General features: G+C 44.0%; 1 protein-coding gene across 3 annotated transcripts in view; it reads left to right on the top strand.

Moving 5' to 3' along the window:
- Positions 1 to 17,701, top strand: part of mxi1 (max interactor 1, dimerization protein) — a 32,453-nt gene extending 14,752 nt beyond the window's left edge. For all 3 annotated transcript variants that reach the window (XM_037097986.1, XM_037097997.1, XM_037097991.1), the window contains 3 exons: positions 10,799 to 10,913; positions 12,273 to 12,471; positions 13,560 to 17,701. In XM_037097986.1, coding sequence (XP_036953881.1) covers positions 10,799 to 10,913; positions 12,273 to 12,471; positions 13,560 to 13,723 — 478 coding nt within the window. In that variant the 3' untranslated portion in view covers positions 13,724 to 17,701. The remainder of the gene's footprint in view (positions 1 to 10,798; positions 10,914 to 12,272; positions 12,472 to 13,559) is intronic.
- The last annotated feature ends 8,572 nt before the right edge of the window (positions 17,702 to 26,273 follow it).

Here is a 26,273-nt window from a genome sequence, read left to right as displayed (position 1 = left end):
CCTTCCACTAATGAAATTAAAGTGTAAAAAAAAAAAACAAAAACAAACAAAACTTCAAAATAATGGGTGGACAGATGGAGGTCACATGAGCTGTCAGGGTGTATTGATTACAAAGGTTGTTTCACTTCTAGTCTGCAGTTGTTGTACAGTGCACCTAAAGCCATGCCACCCACCCCCCCATCCCTATTCCCCTCTGTCCCACTAACTCCATCCCCCTCCCCCTCCCCCCTCCCCTGACTCTGTTTCTGGCCATCTCTTTCATTAACTCCATCTCTTTATCTATCGCCTTCTTCCTCTTCTCTCTTCCTCTCTTCCAAACTTTGTCAGTGGAACAGATTAAAAGGCAGTGTGCACGTGTGAACTAATCCGTGTGTTAGTGATGGGCTACAGCCCCAGAGTCTCTTGGCCCCACTGCACAGCAAGTGCAACCCCCCCACCCCCCACCCCCACCAGTGTGTGTATGTGTATGTAAGCACGTGTTCATGTCTGTGGCTGCTGCCTGAAGAGGGCAAATTGCCGCACTGTTCTTTCATCCCTTTGCTTTCAAACTCACTCGTCTTGCTTTCCACTTTTCCCCAATCTGTCCCCTGTCCTTCCTCTGGACTGATGTTGTGCTCCATGGCGGACGCCGTTTGTGGCTTGGAGTAGCTTCAGCAGATCTGGCGTGACAACGGGGCTGGTCCGCCTAGTAATCAACCACGTTTCACTTTATTTACCAGTTGTGGCCCACCTTAGCCTGGCCGTCCAAATTGATTTTTAAATGCCGATTGTGTTTTATAGCAACCAGTTTTAAGCCCTGAATCCATATGCGTTTTTTAAAGTGAGCTTTACTGCAAGTCAGAGCGCTACTCTCTCCTCCACACACACTCAATCTCTTTTTTGGGATTGAGGTCACAACTGCCTGAATGCTCAGAAATATCAAAGTCCCTTTCCCACCCACCCGCCCACATGCATCCATGCATTTTCACCACCGGTGCGTTTCCTTTTTTTCCTTCCCCCTGCCATCTAACCAGAATATGGGTCATCATCCAGCAGAGTTCCCATGGAATCCCAAGACTTGTTAGCAGTTGTTGTAATTGTTTAATTCCGTAGACCAGAAAGAGGTTTCTGTGAGTGGGAGAGAGATGAGCATTCCCCTCATTCCTCAGCCCTGTTTGTCAAACATAACAATTGGCTGACAGTTCGACCAGCGTAGTAAAACTCTCAGTGGATGATTGAACGGTTTAAAACGTAGGCCACGGGCTGTCATACCCCATATACAGCGTTTTTGTCTTTCTGAAGAGTTGCTCATATAGTGTGTGTAGTCATAAGTGCTTGTATCAATAGATGCAAAGTTCTCTATCCTTCTTCCTCATTTCATGTTCACTGTCAGGTGGAGATCAACAAAACTTACAGTTAAATGGCCTCATTACCTGCTGTAACTGTCATAAAGAACGTAATATTACTGGCTTGGTTCACTTAGAACAGTGTCCTTTGTTGCTCGGTGAGTAGAGCACAGCTCTTGACTGTCATGGTTAGAGGTTAAATTTCCACTGGTGCCAACCATGCATAAAATGTTCACACTCGTGCCTCTTTGGATGAATGCTCTCAACGCGTAGCATGCATGTCTTAATTGTGTTTTCTTGTAGTTTGTAGTATTTGACCAAACATGTCACATTACTATAAAATTCTGAGTCAGAACTTGAAATGGACAAGTAGATTTTAATCGTGTGCCATCTCCAAACCCAGTGGAACTCCTGACAGACTGCCTCACACGGTGCCCGTGGCTAGTTTCTGGGCAGATTACACAGGCAGAACACTCCCTGTCCTCCCCCACTCTCTATATCTCTCACCCTCTCTGTCTCTCTGCATCCATCCCATCTGTCCGTGTTTCATAAAAGAGATGAGGGAAGCATCAGTCTGTCAGAAAAAGAGAGCCTACAGTTGCTGTAGGGCAAAGACTGCTCTAATCTTGTGTGTGTGCGCGTAGAAACATGACGGACTGCGAAACATCAGCAGTTGATGAAATATCAAGCTTAGATGTTAAGCTCCCGTATTTGCTCACCTTCAAAAGGATGTCATTTAAAGTCCTATAGGTTTTAACACTTTGCGGTAGTCCAGTGTAATGACACCACAACACACAAGTTACATGTCACGCGCCATCCACGAGCTAATGTAAGAACCATCTGTCAAATCATAAATCATCAACACAGAGTTTTCAACTAGACGGCAAACCTAGAATAATGACTTTGCCATCCTAATCCAGACCGATGCAGCATATAAGTCGCCATCTGCCTTTGTCATTTCCTGAACCTGCCATTTATAGCTCAGATAATAAAGCTGTAGTTGGCTAAAGCACATACGGTGGGTGCCAGTTTTGCAGTCAGGCTGTTGGCTCTTTTGATGACTGTTCCAGCAGTCAACCTAGTGAGTGGTAGTTTCCCCTATTAAAAAAATCACCCATTCAGTCAGGTGCCACTGTCTGTATGGGTAAACATGTGACTTTTGACTGCGTAACCCGACAGCAGTCATGTGAGAGGGAGAACGACACCACCACCCCGTTCATGAAAGAGAGAAAGACACAGGGGGCATAAAAAGCAGAGAATCCTAGAAGAGGCATCTTTAGCAGAAACAACAGCTCTGCTCTTTGTGTTTGCTCAGCGAGTCAGTATACAAAAGGTGGTGAGCAAACACAGTGAAGCGTTGTGTTTCCTGATCGTTTTGTGTGTTTGTGTTGCATGATGCGCGCTCGTGTACAATGCGCATGTCAGGATATGTTCCTGATTAAATAAGCCAAATGCAAGTGCTTCATTTCATTGTACATCTCTGCTGGTCAGACAATTTTGACACAGTTTTGAATATGCTCAACAGTGATTCCCACAGCCACAGCAAAGCATCACAGTGAGCGAATGTATGGGCTACCATGTGTGTTGAGCCCTGCCCCTCTCTATCTATATTGTATGTCACCATCTGCAGAGTATGGATCAGTGTGCCACATGTTCACATGTTGTTTCGCTATGTATGATCTGGGAGACAGAGCCCCCCACATGTGATTCGCCTCTCCTTACAGGTCCGGAACATTAAAGTGACCGACATCCCACTGCTTGCTATTTTTTAACTGTGAAATAATGGAAAGAAAAACATCTGTGCCCACATTCCCTGCATTTGATTTAATTGCCCCTCCACCAAACAGATAATTGAGATAATTTGCTGCTGATGTGATGTGGTGCTCAATGGACATCGACAGCTAAGTCGACTTTAAATGAGGCTTCGCAGTACAAAACAGTCTAATCACTCCTGTAATCTTTGACATCACTTTGAGTCATGATCTGCGGCTGCTTTAAATGGAACAAAAGAACTCCCTCGCAAAGTCAAGTTTTCAATTTTTTTTTTCCCTAAGAGGGTCGTGTAATGACGTCTTAATTTCCTTTTGCATGTCAATTTAGGAGATTTACCACTGAGACAGTCATTTGTGATGTGTAATTAGTGTAATAACTGGGTGAAGGGTCAGATTTCCTCCCCCTCAACGTATTAGAAGTAGGTCAAAGTGTGTGTGTGTGTGTGTGTGTGGGTGTGGGTGTGTTAAATGGGTCTGAGAGGGCGTGGGATTTGCCAAAGTGAAGTGTATTGACTGGTATCTGGGCTGGAAATCTGACTCTCCCCTTTAAGAGCACGTCCAGTAATTATGTCAGACATCTTGGATGGCCTGAGAAGTTATCCATTATTTATGTATTCACAAGTTTGGAATCTAGGGCAGCCATTTTTTTTTTCCTCCATCGCTCATGCTTTGACTTACGGTGCTGGTTCCAGAGGACTGTGAATGAAAAATAAGCAGAAACTCGGGTTGCTTTGTCAGTGCTGCTTTCAGCTGCTTTAGTTTCCAGAATAGAAAAAAAAAACCCCTACAATTCGGTCCGTGTCACTCTTCAGGCCCAGGTGTTATTTTACGGCCATTTATAATATTCACATGAATATGCAGGTCCTTTTTTTTCTGCTCTGTGCTGTCCCCTCTCAATTTCCACTGCCCACACGAAGCTTCAGGCATCAGATTAGCACAAATGTATGTCTGATAATAAAACAAGGCTTTCAGTTTGTGCAGTTACAGAAAAAATAGGGCAATTGTCTGGATGGCTCCCTAACTGTAAACATAGCCTTTGAGTGATGCTGACAAAATAACAGGATGCATCAGAGCAAGTAAAATAATGTCTCATGTAATTTACTCAGAATAACCTTCAGCACAGCGATAAGAAAAACTATGTAATGTTTGCCCGATTAAGAAAAAAGGGAGAACAAAGGGAAATACTGGAAGATTAGATGTTGTTGACAGCACATAATCTAGGCTTCAAAAAAATAAAATTATCTCTCAGATAAGAATGTGCTCCTTATGTGTATTTATGTGTCAATGAATATATTTGACAAATTGCCGATAATGGATTTAAACTGTACGGCTTGTTTTGAGAAATAAGACAATTTTCCATCTTGTTTTTCTTACTCTTCAGGAAGTAGGCAACATTAAGTGTCAAAACAACTCAAAATAAAAATCAGACATGCACAGTAAAACAAGCCCCACATCCAAAGGTTCCTGTACTTTTGAAAGTACTTTTGTGGGGTCAAAATGATGTCCCCAGAACTTCCTTAAGATCCTGGTCCCTGCTGCGAAAACACAGTTCCTCTGAGGGTTCCTCGCACTGGGGAAAAGTTCCTGTGGTGGAATCGCAGCTTACGCTTCAGTGTTTTAACAGGACTGAGGATGTGTTGGAAGCAGAATTTAAAAGCTGTCAGCATTCATCTGTCACACAACAGTCTGTTTACAATATCTTCACACTTCTCTTCTACATTATCCCTCCAGAGTCTTTGGAATACTTTCAAGTCCCCACATGTGCTGGCTGCTCGTGTCATCTTGATGATGTTGGAATTAAGCTCTGCTGATGGCTTCACACTTCTTCGTCACATTAACAAACATTTAAAGGTGTATTTGTCAGCTTGTGTCAAGAGATATCGGATATCAGAGCGTGTGTTTGTGTGTGTGCGCGTGTGTTGAGGTGTGTGTACCTTCCATGCAAAGGCAAATTTGCTGTATGTGCACGGATGATACAAGGACGAGTGAGGTTGAGTGCGGAGCTGCTGTTGTTCGCTGCACTGACGAGAGATGTACATATGATGTGCGTAGGTTCTGTAAGAGCTGTGGTGGGCAGCTCTCCCAGACCAACAGGGAGAGCTTCAAAGTGCTTCTTTAAAAAGGACTCTGCTTCAATTACATCGGAGGCAGTTTGACGCATTTCAACAACAAGTATAACAGCTATGGTGAGAGGAAGAGTGCTACAGAAATCCCTACAGAATTGTTTCAGTATCCGCTTACCGATCATGATAGTAATTGTTAGCCGCACTCTGTGTTTCTCAGTGGTATTTAACCAAATAAATGAGGCAGGAGTTTGTTAGATTGAGGAGATGAAGGCAGAGTCCTGCACGTGATTCACGGGGAGTCTGGATGAGGAGGGGAGGTGGATGAGGGGGAAAGGTGTGGTGCAGTGACCCGGGGCCGGCTGGCTGCTCGCTCACATGTCAAAGCCAAAAAAGCAGGAGCTGCCTGCCTGCGTACCCATCTGGGGCCCATCAGGAACAGGAGCTACAGGAACACACACACACACACACAAGCATGAAAGAGACACACATTCACATTTGCACATGCTGGTACAGTGGAAGTTGCCCCATTGTCTCAGGAGGAAAGGGAAGGCCGGCTGTGTCTGTGGTGAGCCTGCAAGTTGTGTCATCAGGATGTAGCACACCTGAAATCTCCTTGTTTTCAGAGGTGTGCAGCAGGTAGTAAATCAGTGAAGAGGGTTACCAAGGTGGCAACAATAACATCATTTTAATATTTGATTCATTACTAGTACAAAAAACAGTACTCATTGCAATCTCATGCAAGTACCATGGCATGGAGAAAAAGAAAAGTGCTGGAATGCAAAATCAAAGTAGCGATTCTTTTGACAACCTGGAATGTAAGTAATAAACCAACTGCTCTGACAGATAAATGCTCTAAAAAGGACAGTAAAGAGTCAGCTTTTGTTACTGTCAATCAACTGAAAAAGCCACACAAGGGACAGTAGCAATCATGATGAACTTCAGACAGATGCGATGCTACTGAAATGCTGAACATGTCATATTTTAAATTACTGTCTCAACAATATAATATATAATAGACGTTTTTGTTGCTGCAACTTTAAGTTGAATATGTTATGTTTGAATGTGTTTGTGAATGTGTTGCACTGCAAAATGATGTGCTGGTTCACTTAAGTGAAAGAAGTTAGGCGCAGCAGTGTGAAACGTCACTCTGATGCCCTGTGTCAGGGTCATTTCTGAATCAAGCCACCAATAATTGAGGTTTCGTTGTGCTGATGTATGACAATAAACTGATCTTTTTCGAAGCTTGTGTCTACACAGCTCTTTTATAAATGCTGTTAGAAACTGTGCATATTTACACTGTGAGCAACTCCCATGAACTCGTGGGAGATCAGCAGCAGCTTTAGATGTGGGTTCCTTTGAATAGCCAGCTCCATTATGAATCGATCTGTATTAAGACTCGAGTCAACAGGAGCTCGCTGCCTCACAACCAGAGAGATCGTGGGATTTCAAAAGCAGCTGTTTCCTAAGGTATGCCCACAAGGCACAGACCGAAACAAAACAAATAAGGACAACATGAAACGCGCAGTTATATTTGCTCCGTTTCCCTGGAATCTCCCTCTGCCCAACACAAGGAAAAAAAAAAACAGGTTTTTCTGCCTGTGCTGTGTTATTGTCAGCGAGGGATTTGATATCCCTGCTGTGCGTGACAGTTTGGAGCACAGGTCCAGGTCGCTACTGACCACGTGTTATGTAATCCGCCACAGATGAAGAGTCCCCCATTCAGGCGACCTGCAGCTCTCTGTGTCATTCATTAGACCCTGGAGATACGAAGTGCATAGCAACAGCCTTCACCTCTCCAGTCTGCTTCAGGGATATTTTGATTCATGATTACTTATTTGTCTCTTTGTTGATCTTTTTCCAGTTCTGTCTCAATCTGAAAGCTTCTCGCTCTTTAAAATGCTTTTCCTAGCGAGCGCTCCTCCCAAGAGAGCCTTAACCGTCCGATGAAAGCCACATTAACGGCTACCTACTGACATTGCCTGTCATCCAGTGATGTCACTTCCTTTCACATAGTGTACCGAAACAATCCTAAGCCGCGGTCAGGGGAGTTATGGGGCTGCACGGTAAATCCATAGCTGTTTATGTAACTGGCACGAGTCTTTTCCAAGAACCCAGGGCAAAAATTAGGCTCTGTTGCTGGTTGCTGTGTTACGTGGCAGAGGGATACTGGCTGCGGCAGGCAGGTATTTGTGGTCACAAGTCGCCGCTCATACAGTAAGCTGCAAACAGTCTAAGCTCTTTGGCTGCGGGTCCACATGATAAACAAGCCTTTTCACAGATTATTGACCGTCTTGGGGGCATCACCAGTAGCCAATAGTTCATGACATTTAACCCCCTAGTGAGACAACATGAGATAGTGCTGGTGGTGCACACTAACAAGATAAACCAGTCTCCCGCATTATCTGTAGTTGCCTGTGAGGGTATAATTGACCAATCATTCTAAACTATTTTTTTCAACTGCACGCACACTCTCTCACAGTCACACTGCTCCTCAGACACACGTCTTCATGCTTTTCTGGGCTTGTGTACTCATTAGAGCACGTCCCGCACCCAGAGATTAGGACAAAATGTCCCACAGACATCTCACATGTCCGTTTGCCTTATCAATGAAAGGCACGGCAGGGCAGCAGCAGCAGCAGCAGCAGCTTGTGTTGCTTTAAAAGCAGATCACACGTCACACAACATTGAGTAGCTGGGAAAACGACAGAACCAGGACTTAAAGTCCTGAGAGAGGACGGACTCCTCCTCCTTATAATCATCATCATGTGGGTGTGGAGGGGTGCTTGTGGTTTCTCACTGCCTCGGCAAAAAGTGGTGATTCAGCAGCATCAACAAGTGACGCCTCACACCGCACTCACTAATAGAAGTGTTAACAGTAAGAACCGTAATTGGATGTTTTAACTGAGGCCAGAAATGCGGCGATACTCTCTGCGGTCAGAGTCACCTCCCCCCACCCCTTCTCACCCATCCTCCCTGCACATCCGTCACGTCAGCTGGGTCAGGGAGAAGCGGAGGGTTTGGAGACGGACACGAGTGGATGTAAGTGGGGGTTATCTGAGGTTGTCTGCTGAGATGGTTGTTTTAATCTCAATGGGAGCGGAGGAGAAGATCGTGTCGTCCTGTGTCCGGAGTTTGTTAACTAGACCCCTAACAGGACAGACAGACGGACAGGCACTTACATCACCAGTGCGCATTTGTGACTGCAGAGAAAGAGTAAGAGCATACTAGATATCCTTCAGTGTGCACATGCATGAGTGGTGTGCGAGTTCAAGGCCCGAAAAAATGGGGATGTTTATGAATTATGTGTTTGTTCTTTGCATTTAATGCGAAGCGGTATTCGTGCTCTTCAGCTACAGCTGCACTATAAATATTTTATCGCCGTATCAGCAGTGTTGAAATGTTCCCTGTGCGTGGCCTACTTAATTTGAAAATGGTTAGGCAGCAGAGTGAAGTAAAATACACTTAATGCCCCGCTTCCACACAATCATGAAAAAAAAAAAAAATCAGAATGAGAGTAATGCACAGAGCTGGAATCGGTGAGACACATATTCTGTCCCAGACCTCTCCCAGGTGGAGCTGCGTGCATCCCCACCTCAGGCCAAGAGCTGAGTTTAGAGAGTTGAATGTGATTAATTGCCAGCTGAGTGTGTGCGTGCACGTGCTTGTGTGTGTGTGTGTGTGTGTGTGCATGTGTGTGTGTTTGTGTGTGTGTTTGTGTGCACTGGAAGGGCAAAGACGATAGTGTATGTAACACAGATAGTGTTTCACAGATAAAGAGCAAAGGTGGACTCTGCCGTCTCCTGATTGCACAGACGGATGACCTGAGCTGAACTGCGAGTCATCAGCACAATCTCTCAAACTGAGAGCGTGTGTTTTGTAGGTGCTTGTGATTCCCATATATTTAGCACCACAGAAGGGCTGAAACTTGGGATGTCGATGCCAATCAGGTTTTTTTTAATCCCGATTTTTTGATCCCGACCTGAGTCCTGCCGATTCCGAGTCCCGATCCGATACTTTGCCTTAACTAATAGCTCCTTTCCTGGATAATACAGCTGCATTAAGAAAAAAAAAAGTACCTGCATCCAAGCTGTTCCTTAATAGGTCTTGTTATTTTGTTGAAACAAAGTATATACATATGGCTCTTTCTTATTCTGCATATCCTGTTGCAACATTAGCCTGCCACCTTCCTTGTGTTAGCAAGTGAGTCTGTGACGCTGCACTGTGACAGCAGACCCTCGTGTATGTATTAATCATTTGATTAGTCCTTCAGTATCCTAAATGTTAGGATATGCTGCTCATCTTTGCAACGTAAGAAAGTTAATGAAGCTTTTGGACTGTTGATTGGACAAAAGAAGGAATCCTCGTATTAATCAATAATGAGAATCACTGTAAGTTGCAGCCCTACTACAGAGGGAGCCAGGACGTCTCCCCTTTCACTCCCCCAGACATGCAGCTCTTGTCTTGTTCATGTAGTTGAAGCACACACTCGCACACACTCCACTGGTGTGAAGGCTCGCTCTGCTCTTGTGTTCTTATCAGCCCCATCCATGCATAGCTGAACGTCCCCTCCCCTCCCCACACACACACACACACACACACTGACAAGCACACAGACAGATACACTCAAGCAAGCGCTCACACGCCATCAGTCTAACAGCAGCAGAGCATAGCAGGGAGCAGGGTGGTGAATTCCTGCTCTCCTCCCCGGGGATCGTCTCCTTTAGGCTCCCCCCCCCAAAGACAGTTCCTGAGTCTGGGTCGCTCCACCGAGTCAACTGACTCTAAATGTCTCTCCACTCCCTTCAGGCTAGCTGAAAGGCCGGCTCCTGCTAATGGAGCGCTGATTGTGTTATAGCCACAATTATCTCCCTTTACCTCTCAACTCAGGGCCATTAGCAGGATAGATAGTACCTGAGGCCTGTCTGCAGTCACAGAATAAGGGACTGTCAGGATGATGGAGTGTGCGAGGCAAACAGGGTCCAGGAAATGCCATTACATCTTTCCTCCGTGCCCCCACCTTCAGCTGAAACTTGTTTGTAACATAGGCGAGAAGGGAAAGTGAAACAAAAACCAGCACAGGATAACGTCCCGAGGCTTACACAAAAATCATATAGTTCAACAACACAGCAGGTTACATAAGCTGGGGATTTACAACACAAAGTAAGAATACGGTGCGTCTTAATGAGCCTACATCCCAGGGTGACAGAATACTGCCTGCCGCAAGGAGAAAACCACTCCTCAGATGCCTCGACTATACGCGCCAAGAACAGTTGTACTTTTGTTGCTGTCACTTGTTGTGGGTGTAAAGTTATATGAATAGCTTGGCAGCTGTGTTTTAGCCAGTTATCTGTGCATGAGGGGCAGAGAGATGCAAGTTGTATCACCGATAGCTAGTTTGAACTAGTCTGAAGGGGTGAACTTCCCATTCAAGAACCCTCTGAGCCGGATTCCAAATGAGAGAAACTGGCTTGTAACCAGTTGGTGTTCATTCAAAGCGCCAAACGGCAGGGCGCATCAAGCCAAGAGAAGTGAACGCATAAACCTGATCTACGAGCGTGCAACACGTTTTGCATTTTACGGACCGCCACCCTCTGTTCTACACGCATCTAACCATCCTGTTTGTTTCTCTCTACAGACGAGCTCACCTGCGGCTGTGTCTGGAGCGGTTGAAGGCCCTCATACCTCTGGGACCCGACTGCAACCGCCACACCACCCTGGGCCTGCTCAACAAAGCCAAAGCACACATAAAGGTGAGGATAAGTGGGCCACCCAGATGTAAAGTTGGTCCTGGATTCCTTAGTTTGACATGTTAATGTCCACCACAGGGTAAAAGAAGAAATGGCCCATCAATCTAGAAAAAACAATGGTTGCATGAAATGAAATGTATACATTTGAAATACATTTGACCCTGAAGAAATAAAAAACAAAAGGCTCAACAAAAACCATGGTCGTTGGAAGACCTATTTTAGTTTATGGAACTAAATAGAACAGATCTATCTACTACTAAACGTTTTGCTCCTAATTTTTGCTTTAAATGACAAGTACATGCATAAATACTTGAATCCAAGTGTTTCGGCAAAAACAAACTTTTGTGTATCAGGGGTGTGGGTTCCTGATGATGACTCCAAGCCGTAGTTGATCTTTAGTTTCTCACTTAATTTATTTATAGCGCACAGAACATCTCAATTAACGCCGGTGACTTCGTTGACTGTCCGACCGTAAACTCTATCGTAACCATGGAGACACTCACAAACGGTCACTCCCTTTTCATATTGAACTCCATACAGTCGCAAACTTCAATGTCATGTGAACCACTACATTTATGTAATTTAGTTAATAATATTAATATTCTATTTTCATACACCACACAAACCACCAGTCGAACCAGTATCCGGCTGGTCAGTGGTGATCATTTCCCTGGCTGATCGTCCAGTTTGAAGAGTGTTGAGCACGTCACGACTCTCTGCCTCCTCCCAGACATGTGACTGCCTGAGACTGAGCACTGTGCATGCGAGGAGCCTGGCGTGGCATGCATTCACATAACAGAGAGGGGAGGCATAAAGCTGATATTGTTGTCGTCAACCCGCCCCCCCACACCCCCATAAGTACAACTACTACTACTACCACCACTCCCCTGTCAGCCTGAGTCTCTCCATCGCTTATTGACGGCCTATTGTTGCGATCCGTTGCCGGGAGCCACGCTCGTCATATCGGTGACTATGACGTGAGGCTGCAAGGTTAGAACGCAACACAGTTGTAACAGTCCCTCGTGGCTCCTCGCTTTATAAGACGTGAACAGAGGCAGCGAGTGAAGAAGGCGACGCGGTGTAAACATGGAAAATCTGAGGGACACAACAAGTTCGGAGGCTGGATGCTAAAACAGCTGCCTGGTGCTGCTGCGATCGATGTATGTGGATGGAGTTCCATAACAGACTGACATGTTTGTCTTCGGTGTATCAGCTGAAGTTGCTCCTCCAGCTTTCCTTCTATCCACTATTCTTGTCTTACCTTTTTTCTTAGCCACAAACACTCACCCTGGTCCCTGGTACACACAATTAACCCTCTTTCTGTCTCCTCCTCCTCCTCCTCTTCCTCCTTCTCATGACCAGAAACTTGAAGAGGCAGACAGGAAGAGCCAGTACCAGCTGGAGTCTCTGGAGCGCGAGCAGAGGCACCTCCAGCGCCAGCTGGAGCTGCTGAGGGGAGGCAGCGGCGCTTCAGCCCAGAGCAGCCCGGGTGAGGGGGAGAGGATACGCATGGACAGTGTGGGCTCCACCCTCTGCTCCGACCGCTCTGACTCCGACCAAGGTGAGTGGGGCCGCGGTCTTTAAACATGATTTTGATTTTGCCACTACAACACCATAAGACCCTCCAGCTGCTCTCGGGCTAATTATTACGACATTGAGGTTGTGCCGGTCACAGTCCCTCTGGGAGCGCGTGCGAAGTGAGGTGTTGCTGAAAATAATCAACACAGATTTCCAGGATAATGTTTTGGAAAAAAAATCTCCCTCAAGGGAAAGTAAAATAAATGAAGAAAACCTAGTTGAACCAACCAACCGCGAAACATGAAAGTTGTTCTTTTATTATTCCAACCAGCCTCTCATGAGTCTCATTGAGTCATGTTAAATAGATACACATTTATGTACATTATGTAACAGTAATATAAAATAGTGAATTATTCAAATGGAACTTAATTGTTTTACTGTTAGACAATACAATCTGTAGCGTTTTACATCCAAGCAAATTGATGCAAAATGTTTCTCCAGTCAGTGGGGTGTTGCTTAAAGGATTTACTGCCTGGTGTCCACTGAGTCTGTGTTCTATTATATTTTTATATTGTCAAGACTGAAACCAACAAAATGAAGTGTAACAAATCTGCATTCATGTTTGGGTCAAAGGTGCAAGTAACAATTATTACACTGTTGATTAATTCCTCAATTATTAATCGATTCGCTGATTAGTCTATCAAATGATGAAAAGGCTCCAGATGACATCCTCAAATGTCTTGTTTTATCCACAACCCAAAGATGTATTGAGTTTACTGTCACGGAGGAGTAATGAAAGGAGAAAATGAGGATTAAAAAACTGTTACATTTCCTAACTTTCTCTTTCAGTAGTAATAAATGGGCTCGGCAGTCCGAGTTCCACAGATTCAGCGACTGGATCAGAAAATATCTGAGACAGACGCATTGTTGGGTTTGGTTTGTTTCAGCATTGAGAGAATTATAGAATATTGGGAGCCTTATCCTTAAAACAACACCAGCATGCTTCCAAACGCCTTTGACATAAATGTACTCTACAGAATCTGTTTCTTAGTCCTCGCAGTTAAATATTTTTTTCTTTCTCCTCTCTCTCTCCCTCTCTCTTTCTTCATCTCTCTCCATCCGCGGCTGCAGAGGAGATCGAGGTGGACGTGGAAAGCACGGAGTTCTCCCATGGAGAGCTGGACAGTGTGAGCACAGCCAGCACCAGCGACCTGGACGACCACAGCAGCCTGCAGAGCATGGCCAGCGACGAGGGCTACTCCTCCTGCAGTGTCAAACTTGCCTTCTCCTCCTAGACCCCCCACACCACCCCCACCACCACCATGTCCCTCCCTGCCAAACCCACCTGCCCTCCCATCCGTTTATCCATCCGGCCATGCCTACGTACGTATACCCAGTCACCTCAGACGGCGGCCACGACCCCCGGCTAATAGCTCCTTCCTCTTAAGCAGCGCCCCTTCCTGCTCCTAGCCTTTAGTTACCCCCCCACCCCCCCCCCCCACCCCACCCCATCTCCTCCTCCTCATGCGCTGCTGGAGGAGCTCCACTCGGAGTTTTTTTCTCTGAACTTTGAGCCGCCCTGACCAACACAAGGGACCCAAAACGCAGTGATGTGAGACTGCCAATCGGTTTCAATCCTCCTCTGACAGGAGACCAGAGACTTACAAATGTACTCCATCTTGATTTTGAATGATTGATTTTACTTCTTTTCTTTCCTCGAGCTGTCAGATGTCTGAGTTTTAGATTACACAACCCCTAATTTGATCCAAAATGCACTTAAATCATTTAGATTGCGTTTCTGTTCAGGTCTCTCTCCTTTGGGCACGCGCGTGTGTGTGTGTGCGTATGTGTCGAGATGGTCCTAACGTTTGTGTGTTGGGCCTAGATAACGGGAGCACATCTAATCTGGACTATAATGAACACTGTGGGTGAACTTTGCCATATCAACGCAGCTCGGCCCCGATAAACGTCCCCTCAGCCCTGAATTTAATCCTTTATGTCTTATTGTGTTTTTACATGACCTCTGCTCGACACTGCGACAAGCTCAGACACTCGAACTGGTGCTATTGTGAAACAAACCAACCGGGGGAAGCAGATCAGATCCACCACCACTGGGCTTTTAAAGCGAACAAAGCGTTGTCCGCCAAGATTGTTTCAAACCAAGCGTGGAGGAAAACAACCACCAAAAAAAAAAAAAAAAGAAAGAAAATGGAGGAAAAAAAAAACATTCCTGCCGAATGTGGGTGCTCAGTGAGTTTTCAAAGAGCGGATATTGTAACTTGTGTGTGTGCATTTTGTTTTGGTTTCCCTCCGCCCCTCGACAAGCAGCTACAACAAAGCTATCCTGCACTTGCCTACTTTAGAGCTGTCCATAGAAACGGCACAAACCAAGAAGTGGAAAATAAAAATAAAAAAAAGAAACAGCAACAAGAAAAAAGTCCAAACAACAACAAACTTTGGAATAGATGTCCATCCTCTTTCCAGCAGTAACAAGCAATAACTCCTGTAGTCCTTTTTTTGTCTCGTCAGTTTTTGTTTTCTCCCCTAAAAGACTGTGTGGCCGTCCAAAAAAAGCAAATTTTCTTTTCTTTTTGTACATATAAATAGTTTAATAAATTAACATTTTAAAATGAGTTTAAGAAAAAAAAAGGTAGAGCTCGTGGATAGAACTATTGCCTCTGTTACTGTTTGACCTGTGTTTATCGTGCATTTTAAATTAATTTTTTTGGAAAGATTTTATCCTGGGAGGCAGCATGGACACTGTTGTTTTGTTCAGTATTTTGCTGGTTGAAACATTGGAACGTCACTCAATCTGTTGCTGCACCGACAAAGGAAAAGAAAACTCTTCAATGATGCGATAAGAACGATAGAACAACTTCTCACCCGGTTGCGGAAAAGCGACCCAGTCGGACTTCTGTTGGAGGATGCTGAGTCTGAGTGGCGCTCTTTTTATTTATTTGATTTTTTTTTCTCTCTCTCTCTCTCTTGTGTACAATGTTCATGAATGGGGGGGAGGGGGAGGGGAACGCTGTATACAGCATTCCACCGGTGGTCAGGTGATCTGTGGAGGAAAAGTGTTTGGGGAAGAAAACGGGTGTTATGATGTCAATGTTCGCCATCCCTACTCCACTGGCATTAAGAATTGCACTTCAGCCACAATTCTGTGTATTTTTTTTTTCTCTTTTTCTTTTTTTTCTTTTTCTGCCGTCATCTTCTCTCACAGAGCTCTCATGAATCCTTTTGTATGTGAAAGAAAAAGAAAAACACCGGCCTTTTAAATATTTATTTCTCGATCCCTCAAAGAACACAAAGCAATGGGGAAAAAGAAGTTAACTTATTTTGGTTCTGTCTTATTTTACTCCTCTTTTTGATGCTTATTCCTCATTCCTTATTTTAAGAATTGTATATTTTATGGGTTATTGTTTTTTTGGGGGGGGGTGGGGCTTTGGGGGTGGGAGGGATAAGAAATGTAGCCATTTCGTTTTCATTTTTCTGATGTTTTATTCAATGGACACTTGAAATGTAATCGGCCCCTAAGCTGCTCCTAGTGCTGAGCCTCGCCTGTTTAGAGTCTCCAGCCTTGTCCGGAGTCGACCCCCCCACCCCCCGTCAATCGACGATCACCGACCTGAAACAACCGGATTGGCTGATAAAATGACAAAATGGCTTCCCTCCGTACCCCGCCTCCTGACACAAGGTGAAAAATCCGCCATCTTGTTTACAACTTCTCCCATCCGGTTGTTTTTTTATTTTATTTTGGCGGGGGTCATCTCTGCACAAGGCTCATCTTTAGCCAAGACTTTACTGGCAAATATTGAGCCAGCTACTACACAATAAAAAGGGGTCTAAACTCCACTTTCCTCTGTTAGGAGGATTGTAGTCTCTATTAGACTTGTGTTTTAGATGACAAAATGTGTCTTACATTTACAATACAAGGCCTCTGAGTGAGGATCTCAAGACAAAAGAAAAAATAACCACAAAGAACAAATCCTTTGGTCTCTCTGAAGGACATCATTAAGGTGTAGATGTTGTAAAGCTCTCCGCAGAGCTATGATGAGGTTGTTGGACTTGGCACTGAATCAGAAAGTCACCACATTTGGTGCTTGACTATTGAAAAAAAAATGCCAAAACCACCTCAGAACACCTCAGTGTCCTCTCTTTCTCTTTCTCTCTTTCTCTCTCTCTCTGAGGGACAGTTTACATTTATTCTTCCCCTGTTTAAGTTATTAACCTTCGACTCCTTTTTGTTTTTATATGTTGGTTTTATAAACCTGCACTGCTGACAGGAAAAAAGGTCCCGCGTTTGACGACAAGATGTATTTCACTCCCTGTGCAGACCTGGGTCACATGCTGGTGGTGTCCAACCCTCTCCAGAGTTGTTGTTTTTTTTTTTTTACTACACTGGGACGATTGAAAATGTGTGAAAACTGGCTGGCGTTTGTGTCGTCTCGTGTGGAAAACTACTCTGGTCCTGTATTCCAAGAAGGGATAAAACCAACTATAAGAACTGATTATGCTGAAGCCAGGTCTGCCCTCTCATGTGAGTGTGGTGTGTGAGAGAATGTGTGTGTGTGTGTGTGTGCGCGCGCGTGTGTGCTCCATGTTCTTACTAAGGCTGAGCTTTAGAGAGGCAACTGGTCCGTGGCTAGCATGCACTGATCTCAGTTGGACTGATTCCTAATCCATAAATATCAGACTTCTGGAGAGTCATTAAAAAGACAAGTTTATCCAGCGTAAGATAGGAGCGTGTTAACTGAGCCCCACTGTCAGTTCAGTGCAAACTGGTCCTGGATCAGCCTGTGTCAGCTGGGAGGTTTTGACAAAGAGTTTCTGGCATTGCTGCAGAGTCAAAACAATAGCATATCTTCATAAGCTGGTGATCACAAAGCTATATTTTTACCTCTGTGTTAAAGTTTAGGTTTTAGACATGCAGTCCTGACTGTGGTTCAGGTCAGGGTTAACTTTTCCTTGAGTGTTGAGTTCCAGTTTTGCAGCTTGGCCAAAAGTGCACCAGCCCGACAAAGTGGAAGTTGTCTTTTTTGTAAACCGCACTCCATTCAGACGTCGGTCTCACAGGAGCTCGACTTCGAGCAAATGGGTCCACGTGGGTCGAGTCAGCCCAAATACAATCGAGCAGTCCCGCGTAGGGAGTCCTCCCGTTGTTCCGAACCTGTGGCCATCCTTTGTAAAACATGCAGTCTGATGATGATGATTCTAGCTGTGTAAGTTGAAGATGCAATACTTACAATAAAAACACCAAGATTTTCAAACCTGAAGGACTCAACCGACTGCTTTATACTGTGTGATGTTCCAATACTCTTTATATTAGCTTATCTGTTATCCAAATGATTCCCACTGATCAGAAAGCACATAAACAAGTTCATCTTTTATTCATTCCCTTATTTTCTGCAAGAATCTTTCTGCCAGGGACTTAATATGTCAGAGAATGATCTTTCCTAAGATTGGGGTCAGGACACCTTCAGTGAGTCACAAGATGATATTAGGAGAGAAAAAAAACATCTTCCATTTAAAGTTATGCTTATTTTATTTTTTTTTTCTCCCAGTTTTCTCTCATCATGATCATTTCTCTTGGCCACAAAACCAAATGTTAACATATTTTTAACCAAATACCTCAGTATCGATATTGTGAGAATACCATACGGGCTATTGTCACTTTCACAAAATAAACACCATGAAATGTCTGAAATATAATCAGTAAAGTGGCTATAATGATTAGGTAAGTTACCAGTCTGGTAAGTTCAGAAAATTACAACAGAGGAAAAGACAACACTTACACCGTACCACAAAATATATATATAACTCTGAGATGATAAGAAGCAATGATGTCTCCAGTTACAGTGCTGCAGCTGTGAGAACAAATGAGAAAGGCTCAAAAGGAGATATTGCTGCATTTTCAATGGGTCACAAACCAAAAACGTGAGGAGCAACGGTCATAGAGCATGCTTTATTGATTAGATGCAAAGTCTAAACTGGAAAATGATTTTTTTATCATGACCTAAATTCTGAGCATTAAAGTTCTTTCATGACCGATGTTCTGGAAAGCAGCCAGACATCTTACTTGAGTAAAAGTAAAGATACAAAGTTTAAATATTACTTTGGTAAACACAAACCACCCATATGAGTAGTACTTGAGTAAAGTATCTGACACCGAAATGTTCTTAAGTACCAAAACTGCACACAAAGTAAATGATACTGTACATATATTTACATGTCCGTATGTATCAGTGGTGGACTCAGGATGTTTGAGAAGCCCCGCCCCCCCACCGAGACCACCAGTGCTGTGTACTGGTTAACAGATATTCAGTATTTCTCTGATTGTCAGAATCAGTGTTTGTTTTTTTTGTTTTTTTTAATCATCAATCTGATTGCTGATAAACTATATTTAAAATTTACGCCACTTTGGCTCCGATGCAGCATGCAGAGTAACTACTATCTAAAGACATAAGTACAATATTTAGCTCCAAAATATGTAGTGGAGTATTAAGTCACAGAAAACAGAAATATTCAAGTACTAATACCTAAAAATTGAACTTACTTACAGTAGTTAACATTCAATCACTGCTTTACCCGGAGCTTTCATACACATGACACAATCGTCAAAAATGACAATGTTTGACAACAAAGCCAACGCCATCCATCAGTGAGGACAGTGACATGCAGCTGAAAGTTAAGTTAAAGGGGCAGATTTGGAGTAGAACTTCAGACTCTTACTATTTATATAAACAATATTAATGAGGTAATAATACAAACTCAGACAGGTGTTTCTTTTCTATAACTGAATAAACAAACTGTTCTCAGAGGAGCATAAGGTCCCCGGAGCACTGCTTGCATCTAAAAATGTGGCAGGGTCCGCCACATATAAACAAAGAAAACCAGTGTAAATTTCAGTCATGAAACCAAAGAGAGTTTGTTTACTTAGTTTGCTTGGGCATAAAGCATCAGTTGATTCAGAGCTTTCTCTTCTGTTTAACATTTCTTCCCCAAACTTACATAGTGCACCTTTAAGATTTATTTTTGTCAAACATTTCAGTCCTGTTTCAAATGATTCTCCTGACAGGAAAGAATAAAAATGTGCAAGGGAGATACTGAATTCTCCTCCTCTTTTCTTTTTGTTTTGTTTTTTTTAACATGATCTAAAAACATGCAGTTGGGTCCGGAGGGTCAGGGGTCATGAGAGCTCATCCCTTACTGATGGTTACTGTGAAGCGTCCTCTGATAATCTTACACAGTTTGAAAGACCACAGTGTGGAAGTTATCGTGTGGTGTCTTACTCGACTGTCTTCAGGTGTCACATTAGTCGACACGGTGTGCTGCTTGTTACACCTCCTCCAGCAGTCTGCATGCACGTGCCGTAAATCTGTCAGAGGTCACATGATGTCTGTGTGATCAAAGCAGTCTTGCGGGGAGACTTACAGGTTTTCTTTCTTTCTTTCCCCCCCTCTCTCGTTAACAGACCACATGAGATATTCTTCTCGAGTGATCACAGCTCGTGAAAGACTGTCGAGAGGCTCGACCTCCCAAGTGGTGGCAGGAAAAACCACCGTGTTACACCGCAGTGAGAGAGACGCAGTGATGGTGGACATGTTTCACCCCACAGTGAACTACAAATGATTTGGCAAACTAGAAACAGGGACGTGTTGGACTGTACACACACTGTTCTGACTGGAAGGAGAAGTGCATGTCTCATGAACAAAGAAGTACAATACAGCGTCTCTTTGTGCAGGCTCACACTCGATTTACATGTTGAAATAAAGTGTCAGAGCGGACACATCATCCATTTTTTTTCAGGGAAGTTATAGTTTCATATACGTGTGTCATCGGTTTTGCCCCCTCCGAAGGGGTTGAACTTCTGTTTTTCAGAGGGAACATCATGATAAAGCCATCCTGTGGACGGTGCAGTAACTGTGGGCAGCGGTGACACAGGCTACATCCTGGCTGCTTCATCACACTGTCACACTCACAGAGATGCTGCTGCCACCTAGAGGACAAAAAACACACAGCGTTTCCTGCTGATCTGCTGAACTCACATCTCTCACCCTTTTTCTTGCTTTCTTTCTTTTTTTTTATTTAGCATGAAAAAGGGAATGAGAGAATTCACTGCTTGTATGACGAGGATAAGTGTATCCAGAAAAAAAAAAACAGAAAAAATATATAGAAAATGTCTCTTCAAACCAATTTGGGATCTTTTCATGTCTTTTTTCAGCTGTTTTTCATATGTTTTAAAACAAATCCCCATCTAATTCTGTTGTTTAGAATAACTGCTGTTTTTGCTGTCAAGCTCCAGAAATGTAGTTAAAATGTATTAATTTACAGCTCAAAGCCAGTCAAGCACTGCGCATACACTGAGGCAATCAACATATGGATAGTGTATTCAAAGATCCTATCAAGCAACACAAAAACAAGTACAGTATATCTCCTCCTATTCAGTTTGTTTTCTCCATGCCAATAAATCCCTCAGCATATTTCCTAAAAAGATGATTTATTATCTATTAGACAGATACTGAGGGGTATATTGTCCCAGTCTGTTACAGCTCTGCGAATCACAACTTTTGTTTTAATGAGTTGAACAGTAGGAGAAGAATAGCAGATTCTACCAACCGAGTGTTAAAACTACAGACTCCCTATAAACACTCTGTGGGCTTAACAAATAAAATGAGGCAAGGTGACGTCATCATTCCAAACACAACACAGCATGAACCACTAGGAGGCACAAGAAGCCTGGAAATGATCTGTGTCGCCTGTTCAGCCTCCACTGACTGTCTGTGTCTATATTTAACCAGCGCAGACAGAAGTCTGCTGAACATACTGCTGTACTCTTTACATTGCCGATTCTTTTTCTTCTCACAGTGATTCAGTCAGGCCAATCAGATGACCCTGAAGATGTCCCCTCAATCAGCCTTCCAACAAAATCATTTAGGGACCAACACCTGCACTGGTTTTAAGCAATACAATGTGATTTCAGTGATTTCTTCACTGATCACACTGCTGATGTTTTAAATATAACATTTTCACAACATCACTGTCATCTTAAACAAGTCAGATTGAATCTGTCTTTAGAATAGGGTCGATTTCACATGAGATCAGTCCACTATCTGATAGTCTGAACATATAAAAGGCTTATAGAGGCCCATATCAACACTAAAAGAAGCCTCATTTAGAAGCAACAGATTCTGTACAAGAAGCTGCAATAGCTGATTATTAATTGATGACTTTAATTCGATGACTTTCTCCACAGTGGTCTCATGAGGGCTATATCATAGTAATATATATTCACTTTAAATTTGAGTTAACTGTATCTTTATTGTCAAGAATGGACTTGAAGAATTGAATGAAACAAACCAAAAAAAAAAAAAAGACATGCAGACCTGCAGGACTGACCCTGATGACCTGAACGACTGGAGGAGTTGTCTTTGGATTTGTTTCACTGCACCACCAGGCTGCACAAAAGCGCCATGAATGTGGCGGCTGAACAGCCCGGGTAAACTCTGCCTCCTACGTCAAAGACACTGAGTGAGGAGAGCATGAACAAACAGCAGCCACAAATATTTTATGACTAAGTTTGTGTTTGAATGTTTTCCAATCAGAATCGCTGTGAAAATCAGTCCAGACGACGACTGGATGGCTGTCATTTTGAACAGAAAACCATCTGTCCATTACAAAGAAAATGCAAACATCAGCCTGTTCAGTCATTACATGTTTTTTTGACCTATTTGCGAGAGTTAGATGTTTTGAGTGAGCGCACTGACTTTGAGACATTATCGTCACCTCAGATGTCCACATTTCTGAATAACCATGTTTTATTAGTGTCAAAGGAAGCCCAGGGTTTTGTGTTATGCAATGGACTGAGTGCTCCGAACATCACAGGAATCCCAGTGAGGCCTGTTTGAGTTTCATCAGAACTAAACTCACTCAGAGCTTTCCCGGAAAATGTGAGTTTCCTGAGAAAATTTAAATATATCTGTAAATAAATAAATCCCCTTCCTTATAACTCTACTTCTTCATGTTTGGGCAACAGCTTTAAAAAAAAAAAAAAAAAAAAACCTTGTTTGATAATCAACACACTGTACTGTACTCTAGTGCAACATTGCAAGAGCTGCAGGATACTCAAAACCATGAATATTTTAATTGATCACTATTTAATTATGTCACCGATGTTGCCATCAGCTCAGAGAAATGTCATTTATAATTGCTGCTTCCCTGCCGTCCTCTCACTCAGCTGGGAGCTGCTGCAGCAACTACAGTAGGGCAAGTTTAACATGCTCGTGTAGCTTTACTGTGTTCACCATCACAACACAAATCCACACTGTCGACTTTCAATGATTCGATACAGGTAGTTTAGCGGCACTTTGTGGTGGAGCCATCCAATCAGAGACTGATCACACTTGAAACACCAGCTGAAAGCACTGAGCTGCTGCTTACATTACATTTTGTGACATTGCAAACTTCACAAAAAAACACGGTTTGACTGCAGCCCCTTAACGTGAAAAGCAGTATATTCAAATATGTAAGTATTAAAGACACCCAGATGTTGAACATCCATTTTTGCTGCCAAATAGCTGAACATCAACACTGCCTGATCTGAAGTCTGCATCATGTTTTTGTAGGTAAAAATAGAAGTGTGACTTTTTTTGAAAAGCATGGCTTTATTTCCCAGCGGTTACACTTCAGTCAAGGTCACCTCTTTCAACACCAGACGTCCTCCAGTCCTCTGGATGGCCTGAAAAGCATTACTTTTTGGTCGCGTTTCTATAAATACTTATGCAGCTCTTTGCACAAAGTGCTTTGGATCGGCTGTGCTTGAATTAGAGCACCCAGATCCACTGACAGAGGATGGTCTTCAGAGGTCACGTCGGTCGGGTGTGTGTGAATGTGGACGTGCTCGTCACTGACAACTGAATTACCAGTTTTGTGTGTGAACAGAGAAAGTCGGCTCTGCTGCCTAATTAAAATGTTTCTGGCATGCTTTTGGTTTCCTGGATTGAAATAAGAGACAGTGACTGTTGGCTTGTTGGCTGGCTCTGCTGCTTGTGAGGAATGTCACAGGAGGAGCTCTGCTCCACTTTCACTCCCTTCATGACTCATACTCCGCTGGACCTCGTCTCCATATTGTAGTTGTTGTTTTGTTTTTTTTTCAGCCCCCCTCCAATTCACTTGCCGAGAAGCAAACCCATGCAACCAATTACTGTGCTGATGGTTCCATAGTGGGAGTCCACAGGGGGAATATGAGGAGGTGAAATGAAGCGGGCCAGTGGGGCTGAGCGTGTGGGGATATGCTGGGAGTTGGGGGGTGGCGGTGGGGGTTCCTCCAATGATGCGCATGAGTCATCGTCCCCACGGCGACTGGGCTTCTGACATCACAGCGGCCTTATCAGTGGAAGAAAGCAATTCCCCACAAATGTCCTTCACTGCTGATGGATGAGGCAGGCAGGGGGGGCCTCACAGCATAACAAATTATGCATCATGTCTCTGTGGTGGCTGGCAGCATGCAGTCAAGACCTGAGGTGTGTTGTTATTCTGAAATGAGAAGGTAGGTGTGCATGTGTGTGTGTGTGTGTGTGTGTGTGTGTGTGTGTGTGTGTGTGTGTGTGTGTGTGTGTGTGGTGATGTGTCTGTGTGTATCAGCATGACAGACAGTGAGAGTAATTGTTGTTGCAGGGAGAGGAACTGGTTTGGAGAGCCTGGCCGACGTCATGCCCCGACAAGGCTCCAGAGCACCCAATCAGCCCCCTCCATCCCTCCGCTGGGGGGGTTACTCATGCTGTCAATGTGCGGCGCTCCAGCAGGCACGTCGGTCCCTCCCTCACCTCACATAGTCCAGCCTCAGGAGTCCTTTGGCGCGCACAATATCAAGAGCCTGGATGGATATGTTGTGACCTGTGAGTCACCCAGACATGGGAGACCGTCGAGAGGATTCAGGCGAGGTGCTCCTCGGCAGCTTGTTCGCCAGTTGCGCTCAAGTGGCTAATCCAGCAGGACGAGGAGGCGCTTTGACACAGAGTGTGAGAGGGAGTTTGAATAGATTTCTCCACAGTGACTCAGAAGCTAGAAAAGGTCATTTATGCTAAAAACAGGTCTCAAAATGACTTGCTGAGCTTTAACGACAGAATATTTTGTTGACTTGGCTCCAATGCCCACAGCAACTACAAATTCATACCATTCTTGTTCCAAGGAAAACAACTCCAGGCCCGGGCAGCGTGACTGATAACACTTATGGTAGAGTACTTGTCCACAGGGGCGTTTTTGGATGCAAGGGCATTGGATGCTTGGCCGAGCGCCACTTGTGAGCCATATCCTCTAGGATTTCAAACAGGACAAACACGGCAGGAAACTTTCTCGACAACTTGTGCTCTGATCTCACTGAATCTTGACAATGGTTCGTTCCTGCGGTTGACACGCCATGCTGATGGCTGTTGGGGCCATCGGTGAGCCTCTGTGGCCCTAGATATTGTGTTGTGTCCTGCACTGTTGGCCTCTGTAGAATCGGCGCCAGAGAAATCATTCTGAATCAGTGAATGTGAAGGGAAACGGTAAGTGAAAGGGAACGCTCTTCGAAGGATTTGCTGCTGTATCAAAGATTACACCCAGTTCCACCTTATTTTTGCCTCTGCCTCTTGGTTCCATGCCATATGCAACTTTTTTTTTCAGACCTATTCTCGATATAAGATGTGGCTGTTTTTTATTATTAGTGAAGGTGGTGTCAAAAAAAAAAAACGCTGCTTCATCAACGTATATCTGCACCTGCAGGTTTTCCCTTTCTGAATGACCAATACAGACTACCTGGTGTTATGGAGAGAACTTTCGTCTCGCACAGGTGGCCGTAGCCTTTGTAGTGTGTCGATGGCTGACACAAAGGTGACGCAACAGTACTTCTGTCCATGGTCTATGTGCCTCTTGAATAAATGTGATTGCTGTAATTTGAGGGGAAGTGCAGTGCAGCTTAAGAACATAACAACTGGTCCCTGTGTCCCATTTATATTCCCATAAATACGTCTCCTGTATAGCAGATGAGGAAGCCTGATGAGTCGGGTGTGCTTTGATGTGACATTTTGAAGGGAAGGCAGTTGAGTGTGACGGAGCATATAGATCAAACACATTATTCTTGCCGCCTCCCACAGGAAGGTTCACTAATATCTCAAGTCTATTCCCACCTTCAGTAAGCAACCTCTCCCTGCAGCCACTTCATGAAGAAGTGACAAATTTAGACTCAGGAGGAAAATTAACGTGTTCGTCCCTGTGTGAAACACAAGTGACAAGCCAGGTGACACATTCTCTTCCGTGATTTGCCAGGTAATTCAACAGACAGCAGACAAACATACATGGACAACCAGAAGTGACAGCTGCCCCGGTTATCACCGGGAACCCATCTGAGCCTCAGTCAGGCAGAGATTGTGGATGCTGGAGATGATTAGATCAGCCACCAATTTAATATCCCAGCAGAGACATGATCATACATCACTTTCTGTCTTTCTTCGTCGACACCGAGGCTTGTGAATGAATGCTGGTATCCTTCTTATTCCCCTCTGACATTCCAATAGAGACTGGCCTTAGCTGGGCGTCAAGCCTTCAGAGAATGGAGATGCCTATCATGCTTTCAGCTGTGTGGTCACACGTTATTAACATTGTGAGAACACTTCAAAAATCTTAGCTATGCTTCAGATTTGTGGTGGTCGCAGCGAGTTGTCTCACTCCTTAGTAACTTGCTGCATCACTGCATGACGCATTAGCTCCTCGTTTTCCACGATGTTATTTCAAAATGTATGCATCGGGCTTCATCTAAAATGCATGTTTGATGCTTTCAAAGCTAATATTCAACAACATTTTTAA

This window comes from Acanthopagrus latus, chromosome 1 (assembly GCF_904848185.1).
Source record: "Acanthopagrus latus isolate v.2019 chromosome 1, fAcaLat1.1, whole genome shotgun sequence".
Classification (NCBI taxonomy): domain Eukaryota; kingdom Metazoa; phylum Chordata; class Actinopteri; order Spariformes; family Sparidae; genus Acanthopagrus; species Acanthopagrus latus.
The sequence above is the reverse complement of the archived record's forward strand: the minus strand, read 5'-3'. Positions and strand labels throughout refer to the sequence as shown.